The sequence below is a fragment of the Brassica oleracea genome, chromosome C2 (assembly GCF_000695525.1).
Source record: "Brassica oleracea var. oleracea cultivar TO1000 chromosome C2, BOL, whole genome shotgun sequence".
Lineage (NCBI taxonomy): Eukaryota > Viridiplantae > Streptophyta > Magnoliopsida > Brassicales > Brassicaceae > Brassica > Brassica oleracea.
In genome coordinates, this window is record NC_027749.1 from 2207872 (window position 1) to 2229245 (window position 21374).

At 36.4% G+C, this 21374-nt stretch overlaps 3 protein-coding genes across 9 annotated transcripts; 2 read left to right on the forward strand and 1 right to left on the reverse strand.

Annotated features, from left to right (window-relative positions):
- The first annotated feature begins 5194 nt into the window (after positions 1–5194).
- On the forward strand, positions 5195–6603 carry LOC106325498. Its single transcript, XM_013763547.1, has 2 exons — positions 5195–5440; positions 5981–6603. The coding sequence occupies exons 1-2, from the start codon at positions 5273–5275 to the stop codon at positions 6545–6547; spliced, it is 735 nt and encodes a 244-aa protein (XP_013619001.1). The 5' UTR covers positions 5195–5272; the 3' UTR covers positions 6548–6603.
- A 2777-nt stretch (positions 6604–9380) lies between these two features.
- On the forward strand, positions 9381–13960 carry LOC106327596 (HBS1-like protein). Of its 7 annotated transcripts, none has more exons than XM_013765777.1 (10): positions 9381–9532; positions 9667–9795; positions 9871–10032; positions 10446–10649; positions 10802–10879; positions 11330–11679; positions 11769–11879; positions 12493–13386; positions 13475–13609; positions 13699–13960. In XM_013765777.1, exons 2-10 carry the CDS (start codon positions 9684–9686, stop codon positions 13825–13827), a joined length of 2175 nt encoding a protein of 724 aa, XP_013621231.1. In that variant the 5' UTR covers positions 9381–9532; positions 9667–9683; the 3' UTR covers positions 13828–13960. The 7 variants fall into 7 exon arrangements, with proteins under 7 accessions (XP_013621231.1, XP_013621232.1, XP_013621230.1 ...); XM_013765778.1 differs by having other exon boundaries at positions 9670–9795; XM_013765776.1 differs by having other exon boundaries at positions 9381–9520.
- A 117-nt stretch (positions 13961–14077) lies between these two features.
- LOC106327598 lies at positions 14078–16171 on the reverse strand. Its single transcript, XM_013765783.1, has 5 exons — positions 16087–16171; positions 14900–15246; positions 14783–14833; positions 14584–14685; positions 14078–14506 (listed from the first exon to the last, which is right to left on the reverse strand). Exons 2-5 carry the CDS (start codon positions 15218–15220, stop codon positions 14411–14413), a joined length of 570 nt encoding a protein of 189 aa, XP_013621237.1. The 5' UTR covers positions 15221–15246; positions 16087–16171; the 3' UTR covers positions 14078–14410.
- Positions 16172–21374: the final 5203 nt, after the last annotated feature.

Genomic DNA, 21374 nt, shown 5'->3' on the forward strand with positions numbered 1-21374 from the left:
TTAACTGTTTCTTGAGCTCCGTAATAATCAATGTCTGCTTCGATCTGCTGGCCGGTGAGATATGGAGGAGGACCGTCTCTGACAATTTTTTTGTGCCGAAAGCGACGATGGGCAAGTGGAAGAAAGCGACGATGACAGTCAAACCAACAACTCTTCCTACCATTCTTCAGTTGAAAAGCATCTGTCGATCCAAGACAATATGGACAAGATAATCTTCCATGTGTTGTCCAGCCAGACAACATCCCATAAGCAGGGAAATCACTTATCGTCCACAGCAGAACTGCTCGCATCGTAAAATTGTTTTTCAAGGAACAATCGTACGTCCTCACCGCTTCTGACCACAATTGCTTTAGCTCTTCTATCAACGATTGGAGAAAAACATCAAGAGACCGTTTTGGATGCTTCGGCCCAGGGATTAATATGGTCAAAAATAGAAATTCTTGTTCCATGCACATACCCGGTGGTAAATTGTACGGCGTAAGAATGACTGGCCACAAAGAATATTGTCTACCAGACATTCCAAATGGACTAAATCCATCGATGCATAACCCAAGATAGACATTCCGAATATTTGTAGCAAAATCTGCATGTACCTTGTTGAAATGTTTCCACGCTCTTGCGTCTGATGGATGTGCAACCTCACCATCTCTCTGGACATGTTCCGCATGCCACCTCATCGACGCAGCAGTCCACTCAGATTGATATAATCTTTTCAATCTGTCTGTAATTGGTAGGTACCACATCCTTTGGTACGGTACCCTATTCCTCCCACGGCCTTGCGGTTTGAATCGTGGTTTTTTGCAGAATCAACACTCTTCTAACTTGTCATCTTCTTTCCAGTAGATCATCCAGTTGTCGATGCAAACATCAATCATCTCCGAAGGCAACCCAAGACTATAAACCAATTTCTGAATCTCATAATAAGATTCAGCAGACACGTTGTCTGCTGGCAAATACTCTTTAAACAACTCCGCCCATGCATCCATGCAATTCTCAGGTAAATTATGATCCGTTTTAATATTCATCATCCTAGCTGCTAGAGACAATTTAGAGAGACCTTCTCTACAACCAGTGTAGATTGGTTGATTTGCAGCATCTAGCATTTCATAAAACCTTTTTGCATCCAAATTAGGTTCTTCTACATTTCCAGTTCCATCAGCTATTGTTGTAGTTGTTTCTAAAAATGCATCACTAATCATATCTTGAACCCTATCATGATCTACCATCTGCTCATGATCTTGATGATAATTATATTCATTATGCAAATGATTCGGTTCTTCACTATGATGACCATCCTCAAAATTATTATTACTACTACTAGCTTCATTTCCCCCATAACCCTCTCCATGTTGATACCAAATGTAGTACTGTGGTGTAAATCCTCTGTTTACAAAAAGCTTCCATACAGTTTCACTATGTGCAAATTTTAAATTCTTGCATTTCCGACAGGGGCAGAACATCTTACCGCTTTCCTGTGTGATCGGTGTACAGCCCGCCTGGTGCATGAATGTCTCTAGCCCGCTCAGAAATGCGTTCGTCACCCTCCCGTCGGAATCTTTGTGCAAATACATCCAACCCCGTAACTCGTAAATACTACCGCCACCAGCCATTTTTTTCTTAGATTTTTTTTCTGATTTTTTTTTTTCGGATTTTTTTTTCTCCCGTTTGTGTGTTGTGAGGAAGAGAGTTGTGGGAAATGACATATATATAGAGAAATTTTCGAGTTGGGTAGTTGAAATATAACAACGATTTTACAAGGAATATTTTACATGGATTTTACATGGTTTTAACATATTATTTACAACGACTTTACGATGAAATTAGGTAAGTTAAAGCACACGTTTTCACCTAAATATAACGGTAACATGTTTCGTTGTAATGTCGATGTAATGATTACGACGTATTTCTTTTTCCACGTACATTCGTCGTAAACTTACATGGAGTTTACGACGAAATCTATTCATCGTAAATTTACATGGCGTTTACGACGAAAGTTGGATTCCTCGTAATTGCGTTGTAAACATTATGTAAATTTACGACGAAATATTTTCGTCGTAAATGTTCGTTGTTATGGACACGTTTTCTTGTAGTGTATATCAATAACCGGGTCAACTTTCTCGATCACTTTTTATTTTTTACGCATTATATTTTTTTAATAACAAGCACGTAGCATAACAATCATAGTATATTCATTTATATTAAAAACTCCGAACAAACCATAATTACTTTCTATTAAAATGAACGATACGTGAACCCCAAAGGTATGCACACTCGCACTTAAATTAAAAATTAATTGGGTAGGCTAAAGCACTAGCTAGAGCTTTCTGCGATTAGGTTAGGTTTATTTGTAACGAATTAGGTTGGGTTTTTAATTTATACATTTAAATATGGTCCAAACGTGGACGTCACATTTATATTTGCTGACGAGAGCTTGTGATATATATATGTAAGGTGTCTCAGATGAGGTGTTTAATAAGTTTTTCAATCATAATTAAAGTAAGGGATCCCTTAAAGTAATCGTGTAAAAAATTAAGACCTGTGAGTGCTTTCCTAATTTCATCGACCTCTAGAGATTTCTTTTCCATAATGTTATTGGTTGATATTGGGTCGCACGCAGCCACCATTAACTTTCTTTTCTTTGTCCCTAACAGATTCAAAGCTTTGAAACGATTGGTTTAATTAATGCCTTGCATACGAATACTATATTCGAAGTTGCGGGTTTGATTCAAATACCATATAATGCTGTTCTTGTTTGTTTTTCTTTTTGTGTTCTTCTTAAGGGATAACTAAAATATTATAGAGGCTATGTATTTATCTTACATAAAAGTAAAACCAAATTACAACAAATTTTAAACATTTGTTTAAGATATCTCAAAATAAGTATGTTTTAATAATATAACCACAAATCAATAATGCCAGAAGACATATACCTTTGGTATAATTAACTTTTTGAAAAGCTATAAGTTATCCGGAGTCTTAACAGTTACTTATTATACAAAGTAAAGATAAGTGTTGAGTAGCTAGGGCATGAGATCTGTAAAATTAAATCTCTTATAATGTGAACAGAAATTATATCAAATATATGATAAAATTTGAAAGATGCAAGTTCAAAGAATATGACATTATCGGATTTTTAGTGAGTATATAGAGTGATACTATAATCAAATGAGAAATGTTATATAACTATACGCTCGAGGCATAGGAAATATTTATATGTTCATAAATAAATAAATTCGCTGGACGTGTTCAGATTTTAACTTTCAGATCTTACGAAGAGCTTGTATAGCGACTATACAGTCTTAAATTAAACAAATGGAAACGTTAAAATTTAATTATGTATAAATGGATTGTCTTCGTTTTTTGAGCAAAATGTATATGGATTATCTTGTGGGTATATGAGGTTAGAGAGTTGTATAGCTTTAAAAGTGAATGTAAGGTATAGCGTGCGGAATATATACTATATAGCTATATCAGCATCCGATAGATATGTCAACTGAATCACAATCTAATACCCATTTTTAGTCGACATCTAATACCCGTTTATAACGAAAGTTAGGTATAACATGGAATTTAGAAGATAAACAGATTCTATATTCTTTATGTTCATGCGCATGTGATTCTTGTCAGATTTTAATTGCCGTTTAACGGCGCCAAATTATTTACTAGTAATACTTCCATTACTTATCAAGAAGAACCCTCAACAACAAATTTTTATAATAATGTTTTATAATCGTGCATTTTCATAAGACGGTGATTAAATCAAGCAATTAATTTTGACTCTCTTTCCAATGGAAACCGGAATATAATAAACCACTGCTTTTCGATCCACTAGCTAGATTGCATGACTAAATTCTGGAGGGAATCGAACTACATAATATTCAAATTTACGATCTGTTTCTAGTTACATTCCCAACTACGTTGATCAATCATTATTCAAAAAAAATTATCAATGATGTAAACCTGACACTCGATTGGTTTGTCCATATTCTCAAGTTCAATCTCGTGTGTACATGTGCTGGTTAGTTACTCCTAGGAATGTTTATAACTATTACGTGTTTGGTATGAACATGCAGATATTATATGCAGAAAACGCATATTACTTCATCTCTATTTGTCGAGTCAATAATATTTAATATATGTTATCTACGGCCATTAATTATTGTTTTTAAATGGTGTGAACAAAAGACTAAAATTAGTGGTAGATGAATAAAATAGCATGCGGATAAGAGTTTTAAAATTCGATAAACACGATTTTACTTTAAATACAGGGATAAATCAACCATTAGCCAATTGTGTCCGACTCATGTTCAAAAAAACTTTACCAGTTAATTACTTTCTTTCAATTATTCATTAGTTTTTGTCCTTTTATTAAAATGCTAGTGCACTCATTCCACAATCGGTAGAGATACTAATGTTTTAAATTAGTTTTTTTTTGTCATTTTATTGAATGTTTTCGAGTGCCACGGTGGGAAAGAATTCACAAAAATGAGGAACTTGTTTAATCGTTGTAGTGATAGAGGTTTCCAGATCAAAACCATGTACTCCCCATGTACAATCTGCAGCTAGCAATGAAAAACTAACTATTGATCTTGAGCGATGTACTTTTCAAGATTTGGGATATATTTTGGATTCCAAACAGGATTCCAATTTCCAAACATAAAGAAAATGTACTGGGTTGTCTGTGAACTGTAGCAGATTTGACGTGGTGATAAGTTAGGTTATCGTGTAACATGTGTACATAGCATCGAATACAAATGTTATATTCTGTTATGGTGCTTGTGAGTTGTGACATGGTCCATTTAATCTGTGTTTTGTCTCCTATATATACATATATATGCATACAACGGGCCAGCATAATATAAAGGTAAGAAGGACAAAATTTTTAAAGGAGGTTCAAAAGGGAGACAAGTGGTTACGAACCTTAAAAGCATGGCCAGAAGTTTAGTAACTAAAAAGATTTGGGTCGAAGCATAAATATCAAAATTACCTCACAAAGTAATAAAGAGAGATTTAAAGGGTAGAGAGCATTAACATTTAATTAAGTCAATTAATATAAAAACAAAAAAACAAAAAAAAGGACACTGTGCCACTAGTAATTATAAGGGGCAAATTGTGGAATAAATATTTTAATTAGCGTTGGATTATCACTATATATATGGATGGAGGGAAGGACCACGAAAGACAAACCGAGATTAGTGTTGAAGACAACAAAAAAAAAAGAGCAAGAAAGAAAGAGAAGATTATTATTACATAGAAAAAGAGAGAGAGACAAATGGAGTGGAGAAAATGGTATTTAGATGCAGTTCTTGTTCCATGTGCTCTACTTGTGATGTTTAGTTACCACATCTACTTGTGGTACAAGGTTCGAACTGAACCTTTCTCTACCATCGTCGGCACTAATTCTCGTGCTCGTCGATCTTGGGTTGCCGCCATCATGAAGGTATACTTCTTAATACTAGTGTTCAAATCATGTGATGTCGTTGATATTTATATAGTTTTGTCCTTTTTGTCAAAAACGGATGTATATAGTTAAGTGATTGTCACAACTCGCAAGTAGTAATCGTTTTATTGGTTTAGGTCAAATATAAGTTGTTGAACACATTTTTTTTATTGTTAACTGTAAATTTTACATGAAGATTGCATACTGAGATTATTACTTAGTGTTAGGATCCAGAATATAACAAAATATATGTTTTTTTTTTCGAATGAAGAAAATATGGTTCATGCAAATAAATTGATATATATGGGGATAAGAGGAAACTAGTTAGGAGTTATAATCCAAACCTATAAGCTCATATACATAATACATATATGTATTAACATATATGTATGAACTTATAGGTTTGGTTTATAATTCATATCTAATTTCCTATTATTCATACATATATTTGTATATGCTTGTATATATTGTATGTACGCAGTTTTTTTTAAAATATAACTAGTTCTCAAGTAGTTAACAGTATATGAATGTGTTTTTCAGGACAACGAGAAGAAGAACATCCTAGCCGTACAAACACTACGAAACACGATAATGGGAGCGACGCTAATGGCCACAACTTGCATCCTCCTCTGCGCAGGCCTCGCCGCCGTTTTAAGCAGTACTTATAGCATCAAGAAGCCACTAAACGACGCCGTATTTGGATCCCATGGTGACTTCACAGTCGCACTCAAATACGTAACCATCCTCACAATCTTCCTCTTCGCCTTCTTTTCTCATACTCTCTCCATTCGCTTCATCAACCAAGTCAACATCCTCATTAACTCTCCTCAAGATCCATCCTCCGATGATTTCGGAAGCTTCGTGACTACTCCCGAGTATGTCTCTGAGCTACTCGAGAAAGCTTTCTTGCTAAACACGGTAGGTAATAGGCTGTTCTACATGGGCTTGCCTTTGATGTTGTGGATATTTGGACCCGTGCTTGTGTTCTTGAGCTCTGCGTTGATGGTTCCTGTTCTTTATAACCTGGACTTTGTGTTTTCGTCGGGGAATAAGGAGAAGTGTAAAGTGGATTGTCATGGAGATTCTGATGATCACTGCTTTCCTTGATATTATATATGTTCATGTTGAATATGTATATGATTAATAATAAACTTGTTGATTAATCTAAGTCTTTCAAGTTGATTGTTGCTAAATGGTTTTCTGGAAACCGGGTATTTTGTAACTGGATTTCGTAAGACGACATTTAGTTTAACATGCAAACACATATTCACAAGTTTGGATCTTGTGAATATGTTCTTATTCATATGGTTATATTAAAAATTTCCGATTTGTGTCATCTTTCGCATGGACCAGCTAATCTTCTATGTAACTTTCCAGAAAAAATAAACATTTTCGAAACTGTTTATAATAGTCTCTAGGAGTCGTGCCGTCGAAGTGAGCAATCAGAATCAGATAAGAGGTTCTTGGATAACTTCACTTCGAGGTTTTTGGTAGAACATCATATACTATTATTTCCAAGTGAATCAGCTTATAAGTTATATCGATTATGGATTGGGTTGCACATACATATATAAATTGAATTTTGATATTATATTAAATTAAATAAATTTATATATGAATCTACATGTTAAAAGTGAATTGACCTTTTTTTTTTTTTTTTAAGATTCACTATAACATGAACGTAATGGTGATCTACTGGCAGGCGAGCTTTAAGCAATTTGGGTTCGGAGCCACTCCAAACTTCATCGTGTGGCTCCGTGGATATAGATTCATTGATTACGGCTTATTTGAATATTTCCATCTTTGGATTGCGACTTTCTTTGTGAATTAGTTGAGACCTTTCCATAAACCAAGATATTCCATGTTTAAACAAGAAAAACAAATTTCATTACATCTTTTGACTTGAGACTTTGTCCTCTATAATAGTGCTAATTTTCAACGCCGGTGGTAATGGAATGGACGCCGTCGGTTTTAGTGGAATCATCCAGCGCAGAAGTTCAATTTCAGTAACTTTGTGCAGCTTGGTTAAGCACTCCTGTTAATGGTTAAAACTAGATCTCGACCCGCGCAACCGCGCAGATTTTTGTTTTTATTTATTTTTATATAAACATTTTGTTTTCAATTCTAAATTGGTATATATTATAATATATATGTGTCTATCAATTTTTTAAAAATAATAAGTTTACGGTATATTTTTCGTTGAATTGATTGTTTCAAACTTTCACATGTATTTGTATCTTCTTCTATATATATATATATTTTCAGATTATTATTTCATTATTAAAATCGTAACTATATATATAAAGATTAGTAAAATATTGTTTTATTGTCATATTCAAAAATATTGTAACATTTCACAAATTTATAAAGTTTTTAAAAAATTAAACTCTTCGCTTCATAGATTTATACTATCGAGTAAATAATTAAACATTTAGTTTTTGTTTAATTTTTAAAATAAACTATACAATTTAAAATTTGTTTTCATTGGTTTAAGATAGTAAAGATTAATCATTGTTAGATAATATGATTTTTGTTATTTAAAATTTTTTATATATAATTTTAAAAGTTAACATCAATAAATATTTAAATATTTAGCATATAGAGGTATAGTATTATAACATTAAATTAGATCTTGACCCGCACGACCATGCGGGTTTTCTATATAAAATATTTTAGATTATGCAATAAAATATATCAATAAATTAATATAATTTGGTGTTATATATTATCTTATTTTATAATAATATTTGTGTGGTGTATAATATTACTACTATAAGTTTTATATTCTTGTAAAAAAATTTATTTTTGAGATATTATTATGTAATAATACTGATTTACATAAATCTTGTTTTATTTCTAAATTTGAAATATATGTGAAAATTAAATTAAGTTGAACCTACATAATAGATAATTTGGTATATAGTAATTAATTAAATTAATTAAGTATAGTTGTTTAAATAATAAACCAAATTGGTTTTTAATTCAGGGGAATACACAAACGTTAATAACAGTAGACTAATGTTTTATATATACGGTATGAATAAAGATCAAATATTTCATCTATTAAGGAATATGTAAAGTAATTGTGTTACTTGGTAAAATCATTTAAATGTATGACTTCTAAGTGACCTAATTTTTTTTAAAAAAATCACATATGAATTAAGTCATAATTTATGTGCTAAATAGATAGGATATGTTTATTTTTACATTAGAAATACAAATGAATATTTATTAAATTTTATTTGTAATAAATTCAATTTGAAATTATTAGTATCATTAAAATATTATTAAAAGTATTTTTATAACTATTAATTTTTGTTTACAATCAAAACTAAACTAAAATTAAGTTTCTAATTATACTTTGTGATAATTTAATTTTTAAATAAATAATTTTGAAAAAATATTTTAAAAAGATTCTAAAAGATATTTGAAAGATTTTGTTAGACATTTCTTTAAAATATTTATTAGTATTTCAAATAAAAATAAAGATATTAAAAGATATTATAATTAAGTTATAAAAAATTTAATAAATTTTCTAGGGATGATCCAAATAAAAAATTACACATGAAAGAAGTCACGACTTCTATTTTAATAGTATAGATTATATCTATTTAATTTATATTATCTATAAATCCAATGGATAATCTATTGTTTAAATTCAATTATTGATAACCCAATAAAAATTTCTGCTAGACCCAAAGTTTAAATGATAAAATTAGATATTAAATGTAACATGACTTTCTAGGAATATGTCTATTAGGTCCAATTTTAAAAAAAATCACACATGAATCAAGGTTGTAACTTCTGTTTTAATATATAAGATTAGAGTTTAATAAAAACATGAACTGAAAATAATGGAGGGGTCCTCTTGACATAGCACGTATAGGCCCGTTAAAAGCCCAATTTAACTGTTAAGTTTTTATTACAATAGAGACGATTTCTCTCGTTACTCCCATCCAATCGAATCCCGGATCCAGACCCAAACCCTGATCCGGATCCTTTCTTGTCGGCTTCAACAGGCGGAGAAGCTGCGAGGAGCGTGTTTCTGAGTCCAGTTTCGCCACACTCTACCAAGTTTTCGTAAGTTAAAAAGTTAGTGAATTTGGGATCAATTTTGAAGCTTTCAGAGGATCCATTAGCTCTCTTGTTTCTAATTGATTTTGATTCTTAGTTCAGAAGCAATGCACGAGGTGTTGATTTCTAATTTTTCACCTTCTTTTGTGCAGCAGAAGGAAACTAAACGATGCCTCGTAAAGGATTATCCAATTTCGATGATTATGATGACGGTTTCGATGATGATGAAGACGATGCTTATGATTATGACTGTGATGTTGATGTCGAAGAAGATGAACACGGTATAAAGCTTATTCTCATTCCTTTCTTGTGAGTTCTGTTGTAGTTTTAATTTAACTGTTTCCATAAACTTGGAGAAGCTGATGAACCCAAGGAGGAGGAAGTAATTGCTAAGCGAGGGATTTGGCGATGTGCGATATGTACATATGACAATGATGAGAGTATGCATGTTTGTGATATTTGCGGTGTTATTCGTCATCCTGTGCCCGGTGGAAACAAAACTATCAGTAACAGTACAGGTACTGTCTCTTTTCTATCCTCCAATCTATATTAGTGAAGAGTTTGTAGTTCTAAAAATCGGTTTAGTCGGAGACTAAGTGCCGGCCTAGTCGGCAAATCAGAGCTAAACAATGTTCAAGGCGGTAGCTGGGCGCTTTATATGGGATTATTGATTAGACGGCCCCTAAACAAGTCTAAGCGCCCCCCGCCTAATCAATAATTCCATATAAAGCGCATAACTAGCCGCCTAGCGATGTCTTGAACATTGAGTTCATATTTAGTCAGAGAAGCTAGTTGTAGATGTTACAGTCGGTCTTTGCCTTTGTATAATAAGATACATGAGTTTATTTTCTGAGGTCATTGATTAAGCTAAGATATTGTTAACTGTTTGGGATTAGTAGTGATTGGTTGAATAGATGTGTGTTTGTTGCAGTTGAAGGCAGATGCAAAGAACCAATGGTATCCAAATTGGCAAAGTCCCTTTTCGAATCGAATTCACCCAAAAGGGGTGTCCTTTATCAGCATGAGCACAAGAATCTTGTGTTGGCACAGGGAGCTCTGCCTAGAATATCCCGTGGGAACATTCACGATCTCCACAAGGCTTTTAGTTCTAAAAATTCATCCCTTAGTAGTATAGGTTAGGAACTTTTGCTGTAGTTGTTTGATAGTGTTTTTATGTTTTTTCAGTTTTCCCTGATAAGATGTTCGTGTTGAGAGTCTATTTAGTTGCGTTTTTGGCTGTGCTAAAGCGTTATTCTGATCATTTATTTTATTTAACTTATGTTATAGCACCGTTCAAGTTTGATGCTCCATCGCCAGATGATTTGGTCTCCAATGGACTAAAATCCTCGAGAACTGGTTCAAAAGGTGATCCACACTTTGCTTTCACATTGAGTTTGATCATGTTTGTTCTTGTTTCCTCTGCTTTGATCCATCTTATTGTTTCCTCGCTGGAATTGGACCTATATGATATATTTTGAAAATCTCTGCGCTTATAAATATTATTGAAGCTAATGTTGATACTTGATACAACCATAGGAAGCTCAGGTGGTGATGCTAGTGATAAGTTTTAGTTCAATTGTAATTAGGATTTTCCATTTTTTTTTTGTTCTTTCCGTTTTTCAGTTTATGTTTCTTCTTAGTTTCCTTTTAGGTTTGGGAATAATTTTTTCTAATAAATAGGAATGAAGATTGATTGTGATAATCATTCAACAATTTAGAGGAAGAGGAGTTATTCTCGTACTTTGGTTTTGTGTTTTCGTCTAGTTTTTTTTTAAAAAAAAATTGGTGGTTGAAGTGCGCTCTTAACTCTAACAGATAGCATGAAGAAGAAAGAGAAGCAAGACAGTGCAGAACAGAATCCTTTAAAGAAAGGAGCAGACACAAGCTCCCAAGGTAGGCACGATAACGTTGGCGGCGTTCAAACTTTCAAAAGTTTGCCAAAAGCAAAAGCAGATAAGTCTAAGGAGACGAGTTCTTCGTCGAAAAACATGGAGGCGTCTGAGAGTCTTGCTGGCACTATGAACAATATGTCTTTGACTGGGGAAACAGAAACCTCCAGGGATGTAAAAATTAGAAGCGCAAGGTCAAAATCAAATCATAAGCCGGAGGAGTGGATGATGCTTGATAAAGAATCAGATACACTAAGTCAACTGAATCTTGCCATTGTGAGTTTCCTAAATTTTGGCGGCTATGTACTTATTTTTTTCCATGCATATTATTATTACTGACGTTTGCAATGCGATCTAATTTGTAGGTGGGACATGTTGATTCTGGTAAGTCAACACTTTCGGGTAGGCTACTGCATCTATTGGGAAGAATATCTCAAAAACAAATGCACAAGTTTGAGAAAGAAGCAAAGTCGCAGGTTATAACCTGTTTGCTCTTTTTGGATGTTCCGGTTCGGTTCATTTTTTCCAGTTCTAGAGATTTAGGATCTTTTCGGGTATTTAAAAATTTGGTTTGGTTCTGGTTTATCTTTTTTGGTTCTCAGTTCGGTTCTGGTAACAAAATTAGAAACCTGCTAATACCTAATATAATTTCGGATCTCTTTCAGTTCTGTTTTTTTGTTTAATTCGGGTTAAGAGTCGGTAAATTTGACTTTTTCAGATTAAACATCAGATTTTTTAGGGCTTTCAAATAAAATTTTGGATAACTCGGACAATTTTAAATTCTTTCAGATAAAAAGAATTCTGGTGATTTGTTTTTTTTTTTTGGTATTTCGGTTTATAAATAGTATTTTTAAATTATTTGATTATTTTAAGCTAAGTATAGTTCATATATTAGTATATAAATTATATTATAGAAATTTGGGTAACCATTTGGTTTTTGGTTTGGGTCCAATTCAGTCAGTTCTTTGGTTCTAGAGATATAGGATCGTTCGGGTAATTTTTTTTAAAATGTGTCCGTGCCTAGCTAAGAGACTCGAAAATACATAATTCTTCTCCATTTACTTGACATTGTGTTTCTACTCCCATCAGGGCAAAGGCTCCTTTGCATACGCCTGGGCATTAGACGAGAGTGCCGAAGAGAGGGAGCGAGGAATAACAATGACAGTAGCCGTCGCCTACTTCACCTCCAAAAGACACCACGTCGTCCTCCTCGACTCTCCAGGCCACAAAGACTTCGTTCCCAACATGATAGCAGGAGCAACGCAGGCGGACGCAGCGATCCTCGTCATAGACGCATCCATCGGCGCCTTCGAAGCCGGTTTCGACAACTTGAAAGGCCAGACGAGGGAGCACGCGCGCGTTCTCAGAGGCTTCGGCGTGGAGCAAGTCATAGTCGCTGTCAACAAGATGGACATCGTCGGCTATTCCAAGGAGAGGTTTGAGTTGATCAAGCAGCACGTTGGGTCGTTTCTTCATTCCTGTCGGTTTAAAGAATCGTCTCTGACGTGGATTCCGTTGAGCGCCATGGAGAATCAGAACTTGGTTGCGGCTCCCTCCGAAAGCCGCTTGTCGTCGTGGTACCGAGGTCCTTGTTTATTGGAGGCAGTTGACTCTGTCAAGTCTCCTGAGAGAGACGTCTCGAAGCCTCTGCTCATGCCTATATGCGACGTTGTGAGGTCGAGTTCAGGGCAGGTGTCTGCTTGCGGCAAACTTGAAGCTGGAGCTGTTCGGCCAGGCTCCAAGGTAATGGTTATGCCGTCGGGAGATCAAGGAACCGTGAGGTCTCTGGAGCGTGACTCTCAGGGATGCAGCGTCGCTAGAGCGGGAGATAACGTGGCGATAGCTTTGCAAGGGATCGATGCGAATCAAGTGATGGCTGGAGGTGTGCTGTGCCATCCTGATTACCCTGTTTCAGTAGCGACTCGTTTGGAGTTGATGGTGCTTGTCTTGGAAGGAGCAACACCGATCTTGCTTGGTTCTCAGGTAAAAGAAAGAAGAAGTCCCTCTCTCTCTCTATTGTGCATGCTCAGTCTCTTACAAGTTTTTCTGATACTTATCGTATGATCTGTAGTTGGAGTTTCATGTGCACCATGCGAAGGAGGCAGCAACGGTAGTGAAGCTTGTGGCGATGCTTGATCCCAAAACAGGGGAGGCGACAAAGAAGTCTCCTCGTTGTCTGACTGCTAAACAGAGTGCAATGCTTGAGGTTTGAAATCTCTCTTAAGACTTTTTTTGTGTGGAACATTACAAAAACTGATTTGATATGACAAATGTTTGGTTGTAATAATCTTGCAGGTGAGTCTTCAGTATCCAGTTTGTGTGGAGACGTTTTCTGAGAGTAGAGCTCTTGGAAGAGTGTTCCTTAGATCATCAGGAAGGACTGTCGCCATGGGCAGAGTTACTCGGATCATCCAAGACTCATAAAAAGTTATCTATTGTTCATTAGAAAATTGTTGAGTCGTCTCAAGTTTTGTTCAGTTAAATTTCAATCTGTAATTTTATTATTCTGATTCAGAAATGTTTTCCTTTAATGATGAAATTACATTGTTGCCATCTATTTTCTCACATAGTGTTTGTTATTTAAGGTATTTGGTTATACCATACTAAAATTTTGATATTTTAAGATTTAGTATGAAGAATGCTGAACAAAAACAACTTATAATTAAAAAAATGTTTTATGTACAAAAGAAGAGAGAGAGAGAGTAAGATGATGTAGAGTCAGACAAGTATTTGGTGAAGAAGAAGAAGAAACAACGTATCTGATCATCTTGGAACCATCTCACAAAGCTTAAAGTTGAGTGTGGCACTGTCGCTACAACGACTTCTCTTCTGCGGAGGTTTTGCAGATAGGACACCAGTTCTTCATCCGTAGCCATTGTTGTACACAGCTCACATGGAACATATGTTCACATGGCATACTCCCCACTTCATCTCCATCAACATACTCTTCCTGAATAGCGTATATTATATATAACATTTAACCTCATTTTCGTTTCACTACAACCATTTATGCTACATTGCACTTGATATCATCCTTATTCAGTGCTTCTTCGCTTAGAGCTGTGCTCACTGTACCCATTTTATCCCCCAATGCTAGTAGCTCCTGCAAGATTTATCTTAAGCTTAACATGGTTCATAACACGTCAAAGGGACCAGTAAAAAATAACATGCAAAACTGACCTCATATGACATGTTATCAATGTCAAGCCTCATATCTCTATGCTCATCGTAGAATCTGATCATCCCACTTGAGAATAGACTCGTCTCCAAAAAAGCCAGTCTCTGTATGAAAAAAAATAACAGACAGTAGAAACTTTCAGAGACACTCTACAATCGAATAAACATGTTACATATCAAAAGACCAAGCTGTGCTAATTACCTCGTATGTAAGATCCTGATCATGCTCAATTCTTTCCAGAGCCAACAATACCTGTGAAACATTTTCAAAAAACATGTCTTCTAAATGAAATCAAACAACAAGGTGAAGGAAAACTACCTCTGCGATTCCATTAATGTTGTAGCGACTCAAACCATCCTGGCTCACCATAGAGCGTGAAGGTGATGGGCCACTGTTACTGCTCGGCCTGCTATGACTAGTATCCAAATCCACCCGGGGTTCGAGATGTGAGGAGGAACCAAGTTTAGTATTATTATCCATCCTAGTTCCCTTGGTGTGAGATACCTTAGCACTACAACCAATCCGGCTGCAGAAAGAGACACTCTTTTCATCTTCTCTCTTGTTCATATTCTCACGTAGTACATGGCCGCTTGCTTTTCTAGGCAAAACCATACGGTCAACCGTTCGTTTACCATCCATGGATAAAAGAAGAAACCTTTTTTTCTCTGCAGACAGACAAAAAAACAAAACTTAAAGATATCTGATTAAAAGTGAATGCTCAAATAGAATATTCAGTAACACCAAACAATAAATAATATAAACACAGCTTCAAAAGGATGATCCAAAAGTTAAAGCATTACGAGAAGAACATGGGAGTGGATGTATAGATCATCCAGAGGTAAACACTACCTGGTCTTGTTGTTTATAAACATCAGACCACAAAGGTGATTATATGATCATGGACAAAGAGAGAAAAGTGGAGGCAGCTATAAAAAGAGAAAAGAAAGGTTAATGATTCGAATTATGGCATCTCCAATCCCACTCTATTTTAAAATAGAGTTTAGAATAAAAATGTTTCAATAATATTTTAATAGGTTTACTCTAAATATTAATTTTTTTTTTTATTCATCACTCTATTGGAGTAAACTCAAACTCTATTATAGATTGGAGCAAACTCAAACTCTATTATAGCAAACTCAAACTCTATTATAGATTGGAGCAAACTCAAACTCTATTATAGAGTTAGTCTATCGGGATGGTCTTAAAAGGACTATCAATAAAACAAAATGACTATTTTAATCCGTATTTACAGGTTTACCATGAAAGCAGAGCTCAATCACTTCAAAAAAAAAATCCTAAGAGACAAACATATATATATATATATATATATATAGCAGAGATAAAAATAAACTGTGCTCTTATGATCTCCGATCAAAGCTACAAGTAATACATCGAAAGACATAAACAGCAACATAGAAGAGAATCTGAAACAAGCATCAAACATAGAACTATTATTTTCTCGCGATCATGTAATAGAACCACGTAAGCATGACAGAGGGCGTTACCTTTTTCACTTTTCCAAGGGATGATGACTCTCTCAGCCGTCTGTCTGTGATTTTACAAAAACGTGGAGAGATGAGCTAGAGAGAGACGATGTATACAAGTAATAAAGTTTGTGGGGTTTATAAAGGTGTTAATGAAGCTCGGAGGAGTGGCGTAGCAAGCGTGGAAAAGTGGTTAAGAGAGATCTGGACCGTTGATTTCGGGTTTGGTTCAACCGAAGCCAAAGAGGGACGGATGAGATGCTTACTGACGTCGCTCTTAGTAAGCGGAAGAGAGAAAACGACACCGTTGTCCGTTAGCGGCGTTACGTAAGGTAGACGGGATGATATTTTATTTGTTTCTCTTTTTCGGATGGAACTAATATACTATTGGCCATTGAATGTAGAGAAAAGCAACAAAAAGTTTGATTAGTTTGTACTTTGTATTAACAAACGTATCGTTCTTTTTGGCGTAAATCAAGAGACTCTTGTTTTTCAAATAATCATCATTCAAAGCTAATTTATTTTTATATTTTACGCATAATGAGTTTATGAATGCTAACACAGATTGTTGTCTCAAGTCGAAAAATATGTTCTTCTTTACGAGAAAACTGTGTTAGCCGTATGTTGTAATGTGAATATTAGAACATTTGTTCTAATTAAGGGACTCTATACATATAAAATGCACATTCGGCACATGTTATAATATGACAAAATCGTTATAAATTCTACTACTCGATTGTATATATTGTTTTATAACTCTGTTTAGGATAATAATCAGTTTGGTTTCTGACTGATGATCGTTGCAGTGAAAACCATGTTAGTTATCACTCATGACAATCATTACAGCGGCAGAAGATAAGCGACATAAACATATGCAACGTGATTATGATAAGTGCATGCACCATTTACGTGTGCACTTTCCTGCTGTTTCAAAAACCCAAGCTGGCTAGACATTTTCATTCATTTTGAAATTGCTAATTATGTGCATGCACCATTTACGTGTAGACTCACTATTTCCGGTTGTATGACATGATAATGAACATTATATACAAGAGGGTGAGCGGATGACTAGCTAAGTTATGCTATTTGGAAAAGAACGAACTATATATTAACGTATGTTTTAGTTTTGGTAACTAGTAATTGCTAACTACTATGGAAATCTACATTTTCTAATTTTGCAGTTATTTTCATCTCAATATTGTGACACGTAGTGTAGAAGTATTTAGGAACACATCAGACCAACATTTTGATTTTTAAAATACAACTTAGAAAGCCAGTTATATAAAGGATGAAATTAGCTAAATAAGGAACAAAATATTTTCCCATTGAACATGTAAAAACAAAAGGAAATTAATTATTATTCACAAGGAAACAGAAAGATATTCACTAAATTTAGATAAGTATTAACACCTAGCTAATAAATTATTATTACATGGAAAAGATATATTAGCTCAAACAAAAGTCTACGGTTTTACAAAACGGTCGAAGTCGTTTTAACTTATACTCAAATTTTAACAATTTGGGTATTATTTTGTTTTTTTTTTTTTGTAACTTGGGTATTATTTTGTTAAGGAGAAACAAATTATAAAATGGGAGGTTTTATGGACTCCTCCACCACCACCACCTAAGAAGTGCGGGATTTAAGCTGCGTTTACAAACATCAGAGTTCCAAAAAAATAAAAAATAAATAACCCCTAGTTCTCCACCACAAAACTTTGGAAATTAGTTTGCTTGACATACACGCCTCTTCTCTTTGGTTCAAAAGCTTTTAGTCATCTCCTTTGATCTCAAGGTATATATATCTTATTCTTATTGTCGTAATATTTCTCTTCTGAATTGATAGTGTTGTGCCTTGCTGCAACTTATTTGATAGTCTTCTGAAATATTTCATGATTTTCCTGATTATGCGTTGTTCATTAGCGTCACAGGTCGTTATTTGATTTCTGAATGATGGCAACGACGTCTAGTACAGGTAAAACGAAACCAGACAACCAAAAACTCCCCAGGTCAAGATCTCTTGGCAGAAAGCCTGAAGCAACCGCAGATGGGTCTGGTCGGAAACCAGTTGAGAAGCCTTTACCCAATTATCTGAAACCAACAATCAGCTCCAGACCAGATCCGGTCAAGTTCTTGAAGAAGAACAACGCTGGAGAAGACAAGCTTCTTCGTAGAAGATCCTTTGATCGTCCTCCTTCGTCTTTGACTTCTCCATCCACTTCACCATCCCAAAAATCTCTCAATACCTCTCCTCTTGCACGCCCACGAGATAGACCCGTTGTGCCAAGAGAGAAGAAGCCTGTCACTGGTCTGCGCTCTGCATCTTTCCATGGAAGCGGAAGAAGCAGAGGTGGTCTCAGAGGAAGCAGTACGGTGGCTTCGAGAGGATCTCCGGGGGTAAAGAAGAGTGGTCTAAGCGGTGCTGGTTCTTCCAAGAGCAAAAAGGAAGGTTCTGAGAATGTTCCAAAGAAATCTTCTCCTATGGTTATGCATTGCTTGAATGGACTAAATGACAAGTTCGATGGGATCCATAATGTTATCCGTCATCGTAGTCCCTTCCCAAGCTTTCATCCAAGAGCAAAAAGGAAGGTTCTGAGAATGTTCCAAAGAAATCTTCTCCTATGTGTTAGTTAGGATATGATAATATCCAACTGTTAGAGAATAAGTATATTCCTCTATAGATAAGTATATACGGTTACGGATACGTTGTATATAATCTCACCTATGTGATCAATGTAATCGAAACAATCGAAACAACAACCGTGGTGGAGGACGAGGTAATCGTGGTCGTGGACGGAATAATAATTCTGGCTTCCAGAACTATGGGTACCCACCGTGGTCCTTTGGTCAACCACAGTGGCCGTATTCCTACTTCCCAGGCGCGCCACAGATGATGCAGTTTCCAGCACCAGTCGCTCCTTTCACACCTCCTCAATCAACACAACGACAGAACAGCATCCTCGGGCCGTACTCACCACATCCAACACCTGAAGCCCATGCTGCTCAAACTGTTGCTACCCCTACCTATACGATGCTTCCACAGGCGCTCGCCTCAGCGTTCAACACAATGAGTCTGCAAGATCCTTCGGCATCAACTTGGTACATGGACAGCGGCGCGTCTAACCATATCACGGCGGATCACGGTACACTCTCGTCTGTGTTTAATAAGGGCATAACTCGTTCTGTTCTTGTAGGTGACGGTTCTCTTGCTCCTGTTACAAAAATGGGACACTCCACTCTTCCCTCTCTTACTAAAAATCTTCTCCTTAAAAATGTGCTTGTTTGTCCATCTATTATCAAAAACCTCATTTCAGTACGACAATTTGCCACTGAAAATAATTGTTCTGTTGAGTTTGACCCTATTGGTTTTTCTGTTAAGGATCTTTTCAACAAGACAACTCTGCTCCGATGTGACAGTCCAGGTCCTCTCTACTCGGTGACACCATCAATCACCTCACAAGTTGATCTTGCTCTCACCGCAGGTGTCCCTCCTTGGCATCAGCGTTTAGGTCACCCGGGTAGCTCTATCAATCGTTCTTTATTTTCTTTGGGTTTTTCTAATAATAATGCCGACTTGACAACTATGTGTCATGCGTGCAAAGTGGGTAAACACACTCGTCTCCCATTTATTTCTTCTTCTACAATTGTTTCCGCACCATTTCAAATTATTCATTCTGATATTTGGACATCTCCTGTGTCTAGTATCTCTGGCTTTAAATATTATCTTTTGTTTTTGGATCATTATACTCACTATATTTGGGTCTATCCTTTACACAGAAAAAATGAAACCTTTGCCAAATTTTTACACTTCTCAGCCTATGTGCGCACTCAATTTAATTGCTCAATCAAAGCGCTCCAGTGCGATAATGGTGGTGAATACACAAGCCGAGCCTTTCTTGATCACTTGGCATCCACCGGTACGAACATTCGCTTCTCTTGCCCTCACACGTCTCAACAAAACGGACGGGCAGAACGCATGCTTCGTACCATAAACAATCTTGTGCGCACACTTCTTATTCAAGCAAGCATGCCGATGTCTTTTTGGGTTGAGGCTCTTCACACGGCTGCCTACACGCTTAACCTTCTTCCTTCTTCTGCTATTCAAAACAATATACCTTTCACTCGCTTATTTAATCGCCCTGTGTCTTACTCTCACCTTCGTGTCTTTGGTTCTTTGTGCTATCCTAACACAGCCTCCACATCACCTCACAAGTTGGCACCGCGATCCATGGCGTGCGTATTCTTGGGATACCCATTGAATCATCGAGGCTACAGGTGCTTGGTGCTGTCTACTCGAAAGATAGTCATCTCGCGCCATGTCACCTTTGTGGAGGATGTGTTCCCTTTCTCAACTCTTCCCTTTCATAAAAGTCTACCCTTCTCTCCTCCTCCAGCTGTCCCTTCTTTAACACCCATTACGGTTCCACTGGCGGCTCCACCTTGCCCACAAGCTCCACCTTGTCCGCCAGCTCCACAACCCACACTGAACACCCACTCTATGGTCACTCGGAGCAAAACCGGGATCTCTAAACCTCGGATTCCTCTTTGCCTTCATACCGAAACGGTTTCCCCTCTTCCCTTGTCCCATGTACAGGCTGCAAAGGACCGTTACTGGAATGGAGCAATGCACGAGGAATATGATGCCCATATTAAACGCGGTACGTGGGTTCTAGTACCTCGACCCTCAAATGTTAACATAATACGTTCTATGTGGCTTTTTCGGCATAAGTTTAATGCAGATGGAACACATAAACGCCACAAGGCACGCTTGGTTGGTAATGGGAAATCGCAGCGACCGGGAATCGACTGCCTGGATACATTCAGTCCGGTGGTCAAACCTGCATCCATTCGATCAGTTCTACACGTGGCCCTAGCTCGTAATTGGCCTCTCCGTCAGCTTGACGTCAAGAACGCCTTCCTCCATGGCGACCTTGCAGAAACGGTCTACATGCACCAGCCACCAGGGTTCGTCGACAAGTCCAAACCTAACCACGTCTGCTTGCTCAAACGATCACTCTATGGGCTCAAGCAGGCTCCGCGAACATGGTACACAAAATTTGCCACAGTCGCTAAACAGATCGGATTTGTCCAAAGCAGGTGTGATTCCTCCCTGTTCATCATCAACAAAGGTTCTGACACTGCGTATTTGCTACTTTATGTCGACGACATCATCCTTACAGCATCTACACCGGCACTGCTCAGTCGGATACTCTCAGGCCTCTCTGCTGCATTTGACATCACCGATCTTGGACAGCTTCATCACTTTTTGGGAATTGGTGTTACGTATAATGACAAAGGGATGTTCCTGAGTC